The sequence below is a fragment of the Hydractinia symbiolongicarpus genome, chromosome 1 (assembly GCF_029227915.1).
Source record: "Hydractinia symbiolongicarpus strain clone_291-10 chromosome 1, HSymV2.1, whole genome shotgun sequence".
Taxonomy (NCBI): domain Eukaryota; kingdom Metazoa; phylum Cnidaria; class Hydrozoa; order Anthoathecata; family Hydractiniidae; genus Hydractinia; species Hydractinia symbiolongicarpus.
In genome coordinates this window covers 10,928,137-10,936,188 of record NC_079875.1, presented here as the reverse complement: position 1 = coordinate 10,936,188, position 8,052 = coordinate 10,928,137, and the positions used below count along the sequence as shown (strand labels likewise).

The following is an 8,052-nucleotide window of genomic DNA, read 5'->3' as shown; positions in this document are numbered from 1 at the left end:
TGTCGTGTCGCTGTTATCAAAACGTCCCCTTTTACCACTAGATACTAATGGTCTATTCATATGAATGTCTATCAGACGAAATGGTACTTGTCTCTAGCTACCTAATACTATAGTATTAGCTAGCTAGACGAGCATCTGCCTACCATTTTTATGTTTGTGTATATGAAGAAAAATGAAAGTGTAGACTTACCTTTATGATATTTCTATTGTTTCCCCAAGGAGCTCGGCCTTAGGTGTTTCAGAAAATCTTGAAAAAAATCCGCCGAAAGTATATTTTGAAAAAGGCGCGAACTTTCACGGTACGGGGGTATGAATGTAGAGATGTCAGCAGAAATGTTATACACATTCCAAGTAACCCGAAACATAAAGAAGTACAAAAATTTCTTATAATACACCTATTTATTTATTTTGTCATTATAACTAATTCTTTAAAGACTATGATTTAATAATGTAAACTACTATCTGTGCTAACTGTGTTAACTGGTCTTACGGAGACCAAACAAAGACGTCTTTAAGACGTTTCTTTCGAACGAGATTTGACTGGTCTAACGAAGACCAAATAAAGACTTCTTTAAGACGTCTTTTTCTGGTCTAAGGACGTCCGAACGAGCTGGAGACGAGAAAAGACGTCTTTAAGACGTCTTTGTGTTTACTGGGTATCAGCTTCTTTAGTGGCTCAAGTTCTTATTGTTTCAGATTGTTCTGATCATTGCTCTGAAACTAAGTTAATATTGCTGCTTGTGGTTTTAATGTTCTCACAAAAGTAACAAAATATTAAAATATTGGCATGTTGGCGTCTTTGATGCTCCTACAAAATTACCCTGTTTTTGGATTGGTTCACAGTCAGACAACGAGTATTATAATAAAGAATAGTCAGTGGACCGTGGATAAGTCCACGGGGTCGCCCGTCTTTATTTACCGCATTTCGGATGTTCCTGTACTTGCGGTACAATTTTGCGCAGAGCCAGACGAACAGACAAAGGGTAATATTATAGAGACGCTAAAATGTTGGGTACAGTATTACAATTTAAGGTAACATAATAACAACTTTATAATATCTGCAAAGAAGTTGTATTTAAACGCCGTACACAAATAACCTAGCAATAGTTAAAATATTGGATAATATATAAAATTATGATTTTCTATACCAACACCACCCCAATGCAAACTTTTAAAAACGGTACGTTACGGCTCAATATTAATTAAAAAAATTATTAATTAATTAACCCATTCCTTTTAATGTGCAATTCAGGACATATATTATAGTTTTTCAGAGTTTTTAACCACAATCCATTAAAAAGACAGTTTCTATGTACATAACTGCCACTCTGCATTTGTCAATGATCACATCACACGTCAGACTTCAAATTATAGGTTATTTGTTTATATATAAAAATTTAAAGAGTAATAATTTTAGCCCACGTCACCAACCCTGGATATCACGATATTTCGTGCAATTTCGGGTGAGCGGATTGTTCGATAATGCTGACTGTGTTGACAGTGCATCCAGTGCGTTTTTAATGCTAGTTACTCGGCCTACACTGCCATAAAAGTAAATACCTTTGCAGCCTAGCGAATGCAAATTACTAGCTAATTGATGTCGTTCCGCCATTGTGAGAAATAATCAAAATCAGCAGTTTGTAAAAATATTATGTCCAGAATTAAATAAATATTTATTGAATATTAATGTCTAGTCCAGCATTTTTAAGAGCAAGTTCATGTATGTTATGTTATTAACATACTTTACAGAACAGAAGAAATAAAATAAAAAAATAAAATTCTGAAACCTTTAATTCTATTAGTACCTTTTATAAAACATGGCCATTTCACGTCGATCCTTAACAGGTTTTTTCTTTAAATGTGACAAATTTATATATGCAACAAAAACAACAATTAATGTCCAAATTGATCACTAAGATACATGCCCATCACTAATCGCATTTACGGAAAACAGTAATCGTCGTTTTCACTGAAATCTGCACCATGTATTTTTGCGACAAATTCTAAGTACGCAATTCGATCGTTCATCAGAGGAGTGTTCTCGTTCATATCTACCCATTTTAAATGCAACTTTTGAGCTTTTTCTTCCTAGAAATGAAACGTTTGTACGTAGCTGTAATCACACAATGTAAAAAGTAGCACAAATAGTGCATACAAGGCAGGGGAAAAACTTTAGAAATAACATTGAAAGAAGCAGAATAAAATATTCATAAACAGGCTCTATTAATCAAGGAACAATTCTGTTTGTCAAAACATAAAAATTAAAAATTAAAAATAAGAACATACAGGGATAAAAAAAGCAGTAAAAGAATTGCCCCTATCATCACTCATATAGTTGTATACGGATGTTTCTATCCAAGCATTGTCAGTGTTTCTCTGGTCGTCCAAGTAACCACGAAATACCTAAAATAATTTTCTTATATTGTGCAAAATTGGATACAGAAATGGACATACAAAAAATAAATAATTTGAGCTTATCAAATGCACCTCGATGCGATTTCTAATAACAGCATTCAGAGCTGCCATAGTACTGAAAATTCTTTTGTCGCTAACTTGATGGTCCCTCAATGTCCTTGAGTTAAACAACTCCCGTAGTATACGCGGAAGTTGATCTATAGGTTTGTTACTTTCGGTCACCATATCCTGGAGAAAAAAAAACAGAAAAAAGGTAAAATATATTCAGTTCCAGAAAAACTGATCCTTTTTAATTGTGGGTGCGGAAATAAGGATAATTAGGAAAAAATGAGGAATTGATGAAATAAAGAGGCTAACCAAAGTGGAGACAGAGAGTAGAGACAAAGTAAACGTAGAATGTAATAAAATACAGAGAGAAAAAATGTGTAACTGAAAAAGGATTAATATCTAAGGAAACATAAAATAGAAACAGAAAGCTTGTCAGGAAACCGTGCAAAAAGTATGAAAAAAATAGAAAAAAATAGAAGGAAAGATATGAGTACATAAAAGGACAACTTTTAAAACAGGGAAAAACAGTTTGAAGAGAATTACGATTTCAATGAATTATTTTTATTGAAATTGTTTACATGGGATAGCCTCTTCAGTTCCTATTGGTGCTGCTAGCAACGAAGACTCTACCACAGAGCGGTCGGTGTATTGTTTAAAGATTTACAGTTAAGAGATGGGAAGGGCAAGTAGACAAATGAAATACTGGATGAGTGAGCAAGTGAAGAACACGGGGTTTAAAAAATTGCGGTATTGGTAAAAAAAAAAGAAAGAGAAAAATAAGGAAAAAAGATAATTGTGGAAATGTTGCAAAAAAGTAATAAATTCTACCGAAGGAAGATAAAATTCTTCTATGTCTCTTTCAATAACTAAAACCTCCATTTGTGGTCTGTCATTTCCTGGATCAACTGAATCTTTAAACCTACACAAAACCATTTATTTAACGTTAAATACATAAATTTGAATAGCTATAAGAAACAATGTCATTCTAAAAAAAAAATCGAATCAAATTTAGCAAATACAAATAAAACGCATATCTCGTGTTCAATCATCATTGAATAATTCGTGTAAAGCATCTCGCTCAAAGCCCACTTAATCAAAGTTGATGAATTTTATTTTATTCACCTAGGGTTTATCCTCGCCTTACTCGGTCCACATAGTTTTCTGGGCAAATTGCGAACAATCATTTGTAGCAATTCTAGTGGAAACTAACCTTGAGAAATTAAACTCACTGAGATTCCTACATTGGAAATGATAATTGATATGTTGTGGAAAATAAGAAGTTGTTTATCAAGTCCCATGAAATTTCGCTTTTAACCCTATTCGGTCCGGGGTTTTTCGAACATATTATGCCCGGGCAGGGGGGGGGGGCGGAATCCGCCCCACCTCAATAACTTTTCATAGGCTTGTCCAAATTGAATCAAACTTAGCACACTTATAGTACGTCACAAAAGGAATAAAATGGCAGCAATAAATTTTTGTTTGCGTCAGCAAACTTTGTTGTGACGTCATAAAAAGCTTGAAATATAATAAGGTAATATTATAACCTATATAATAAGGTAATATTATAACCTATATAATAAGGTAATATTATAACCTATATAATAAGGTAATATTATAACCTATATAATAAGGTAATATTATAACCTATATAATAAGTTAATATTATAACCTATATAATAAGGTAATATTATAACCTATATAATAAGGTAATATTATAACCTATATAATAAGGTAATATAATAATAATATAATAAGGTGTGAGATGATAAGACTGCATAGTCTTCTACTTACTCCTGCCATTTTATTCTACGTACGTGATACAGTTATGTATATATATATGTATATATATATATCCTAATGTAGAAATTTATGCCTGTACTTATGTGTATGTAGAACTTGTATCTGTAATTTTGAAATAGTTGTATGTAAATTTCTTTTGGCGAAAAAAAAAAAAAAAAAAAAAAAAAAAAAAAAAAAAAGAAATTTGTTTAAAATGCTACTATCTGCTTAAAATTCAATTACTTTTGTTCTAGATCGAATTTTTACATTCTATTTGAAGTTTCTGAAAGCTACATAAAAGTTATTTAACATATCTCCTGGTTTTTACATAGATCGGATGAAAAATTGCCAAAAATTGTCCGAAAATCCGTTTTATTCCGATTTTCGGGTGAAATCCGAAAAAATCGGACTAATCACGTGTCCAAAAAATGCAAAATGATTCTTCTTGATGAAACAAAGTTGTTTTGTAAGTTTCAAGTTCTACAGATAATCCTAACAAGAGTTATTATATTTCCCCATTACAAGGGTTTCATAGAAATTTTTAGGGGTAGTTTCGAGTAATAGCCAATATCAAAGCTTCTGAAAGGTATGGGACCCAAAAATTTCACATTCAGGTGTCTAATAGATAGTTATTGAAACTCAGTAAGTATTGCAGACATTAGCTACATTCCTACCTGTAATTAAAGCTGAGATCATTTATAAACTACAAAAGTTCACACAAAGAAGTTTTAAAATTATTTGGTATTATGTAAGTTTGCAAGATATTTCAAATCTTAATTTATGCTTACTACCTCATTACATCATCAATGATGATGTCATAAGGGCAAATATTTGAAGCTGAAAAACATATTTAATAAATTCTAAAACACTTTTTATGAAATTTTTATCCTCTTTAACATGCATAAATATCACGTCCAATGCCGGAATTCCTTTAATGGATCATTTACCTGGTAAATATAGCTTCTGTGATGTGATTTGGACCATAGCTTCTAAGCAAGCCACGCCCAGTAAGACCTGTTCTCCCTACAGGATTTCTAAAAAACAATTCTGTACTGCAACGTTCTATGAAGCTCTATAAAGCATTTATATTGACACTTTATGCAGCAATAAAAAATATATATACATGTATAAATGAAAAAAATTAGTTTATTCTAAGATTGCGACTGAAATTAAGTTTAAGCACATGTTTTTGTTTTTAAGAATAAGTTCAATTTACATTGTACATAAACCGAAAAAACATTCTTACAAAGGCAAACCAACTGCATGATCAACTTTGCTAAAAAATAAACCGGAATAATGCATTTGTTTCATAGCACAGTTATTTCAACAAAAATTTGATTTGTTGTAAATGTTTAGAAATTGGATATATCAATTAAAACTTCCAATACAATTTTTCATATCACAGACGCAAAATAACAAAACAGATTTTGCTATTTTGCGTCTTACTTACGCTTTCCTTACGATTTTTATACGGGAGCTTTTCCGTATAAAAACAAAGTTTATGTTCTTGTTTGATATATTAATAAAAATAGATATAACATCACAAACGTTACAGCGCAAATTCAAGTGGACCCATACTCAAACTCTCCGTCAACCTCTGGTAGACCGGGCAAAACGTTAGGTGCAATATACCATTGTGGTTCATAATCAAGAAGTGGTACCTAAAACATAATAAAATCATTCATCTTGTAGGTTATTAGTACACAGAATTCCCACTTTTATTGGCAACGGTTTTTATGTCGTTGTCGTTAAAAGGCCTATTGTTAGAGTTATATTTATAACATCTATTTATAAAGTTTACCCGTTAAGATAAACTATTTTGTCCAACCTTAGTAAATTAGCAAATCAGCAGCCATTTTAAACAAAATACGGGTATTATAAGAAGAGACTAGTCGTTTACCCGTAGAAAAATCCACGGGGCCATCCGTCAGCAAATTATCAACTCTGAGGAGGATGCCAAATGAAGCGGCAAGCAGCCATTTTGAATTCACAGAATACGGCTAATAATAAATAGACATACTAATGCCATCAAAGGACAAGAGAAGAAGTTACTTTAACTATTATTAACAGCATAGAAGGTTCAGCTGTATCCTAATAAAATTTATTTCAAATGGCCAAGAAAGTTGCGCAACTGCAGATACCTTCCAGCTAACGAAACGATCATCAACAGTGACACGTTTAATTTCAGAGCATGGATAACGAGAGCATCTTGACAAAACATGACATCTCTCGTTACTTTCTTCTTCATTCAAACTAGTTAGAGATTGTCGAGTAAAAATATTGTGAGAAGATTCTTCTTTTGGTGCAGACGGCGTACAAGGTGAATTCTAAAAAATCAGTGAAATATCATCGCATGCGTCAAGATATAATTGAGAAGCAAGGTTGATACGATACGATACGATACGAAACGAAACGAAATAACGATGTACATCACTTACTGGTTTATTTACGCGTTCTCCATCTGTTTGATCCATTGCCTTGGTTAGCAGTTTTTGCATTTGTTTCGTCAGCATGGCATTCGAGTTTGTTCTATCTCGATTTGAGGATAACCGCGTTACAACTTTTTTTGCAGCTAAAGGCTTGTTTTCAATGCGTTTTAAACATATATTTATAAGTTTTGTGCTGTGGATCAAGGTTTCCTTTATTGCTACAAGTTCATCTTCTGTCTTTTTAAGACGTTCTTTTCCCTTTTCAACCCTATGTATTGTTTAGGAAAATACAATACATTTATTTTACTTGCATATAACGATTCAGAAAGTAGGGATGGATTTTTGCTAGCATCCGATTTGATTATGCTAACGTGGACTTACTAATAGAACTTTACTAATTAAAGGTACCCTTCGGACAGAAAAGAAATTTATGACAGAAAGCAGGAAGAATTAAGGAGAAACTATTTTCTAAAAATAGAATCAGTTTTTTGTTGCAAAAGACGTAAATCAACGTGTTATCTCTTGACTGAGCGAAACAAAAATGCGGTTTAAAGTGAAGAAAACAGGTCATCACTCCACACTCAATGTACAATTATCTCGTTTGCCCAACATTGAAATAAAGAATAAAAGAGCCTGAGGATAACTAAATTCTCGATGTCTTTAGGGTTATTTCAGGATTTTCACCCTAAATGATTTTAATTTAAATACTAAAATTCAAATTTAAAAACTCCTCTTTTTTCTACAAATATTAAACACATTGAAATGTTACCTGGTTCTGATGTAATCAAGTTTTTCGTCTGGATTTTTAAGAATTCGTTTCTCTCTTTTCTCTAGGCAGCAAAACCTGCTCTTTGTTTCCAGTCTTAATAGTTCATAGACGCCTAAAAAGAGATTTGCAGATAAATAGGACCTTCTCTATTTGTAACTCGCAAGGGAACCGAGAAATTTGTTGGTGGAAAATTACAAGGAGCAAAAAAAGTAAAGAGGTCTATTAGGCATATTTCTATGCGAACAACACAATGGCAAACACGTTATAAACATAGAAATGTATGTTACTTTCATCTTTTCCCCCATTTTTGTATGTGTTTGATTTATTTCTATCTTTGCATTTTGATATAAGCCACATAATGAGCATTTCAAAGTGATTGATTAGGATAAATGGAATTGGAAAAGCAGGTTTCCCGTAATACTCGTCAACAAGGTAGTAACGCTGGAATCTCCAAATGCGCTCAGAATTTGTTTGAACAGTGTTGTAGGTGTTACTATGTCGAAAAAAATGGCAACAATAAAAACAAATAAGAAATAATTGTAAAAAAAGGTTATGTAACAGGCTTAATTATGTAAGCCTATTGCAAACAGGATAAGGTCTTTTGGTTCTAAT

The 8,052-nt window shown here is 32.4% G+C and overlaps 1 protein-coding gene across 1 annotated transcript in view; it reads right to left on the bottom strand.

Annotated features, from left to right (window-relative positions):
• Window positions 1-1,368: 1,368 nt before the first annotated feature.
• Window positions 1,369-8,052, bottom strand: part of LOC130638096 (transient receptor potential cation channel subfamily M member 1-like) — a 29,959-nt gene continuing 23,275 nt past the window's right edge. The window contains exons 22-32 of the mRNA XM_057446975.1: window positions 7,728-7,933; window positions 7,441-7,552; window positions 6,681-6,939; window positions 6,384-6,569; window positions 5,821-5,903; window positions 5,489-5,518; window positions 5,190-5,276; window positions 3,292-3,382; window positions 2,488-2,643; window positions 2,287-2,403; window positions 1,369-2,088 (exon numbers count right to left, since the gene is read on the bottom strand). Coding sequence (XP_057302958.1) covers window positions 1,942-2,088; window positions 2,287-2,403; window positions 2,488-2,643; window positions 3,292-3,382; window positions 5,190-5,276; window positions 5,489-5,518; window positions 5,821-5,903; window positions 6,384-6,569; window positions 6,681-6,939; window positions 7,441-7,552; window positions 7,728-7,933 — 1,474 coding nt within the window. The 3' untranslated portion in view covers window positions 1,369-1,941. The remainder of the gene's footprint in view (window positions 2,089-2,286; window positions 2,404-2,487; window positions 2,644-3,291; window positions 3,383-5,189; window positions 5,277-5,488; window positions 5,519-5,820; window positions 5,904-6,383; window positions 6,570-6,680; window positions 6,940-7,440; window positions 7,553-7,727; window positions 7,934-8,052) is intronic.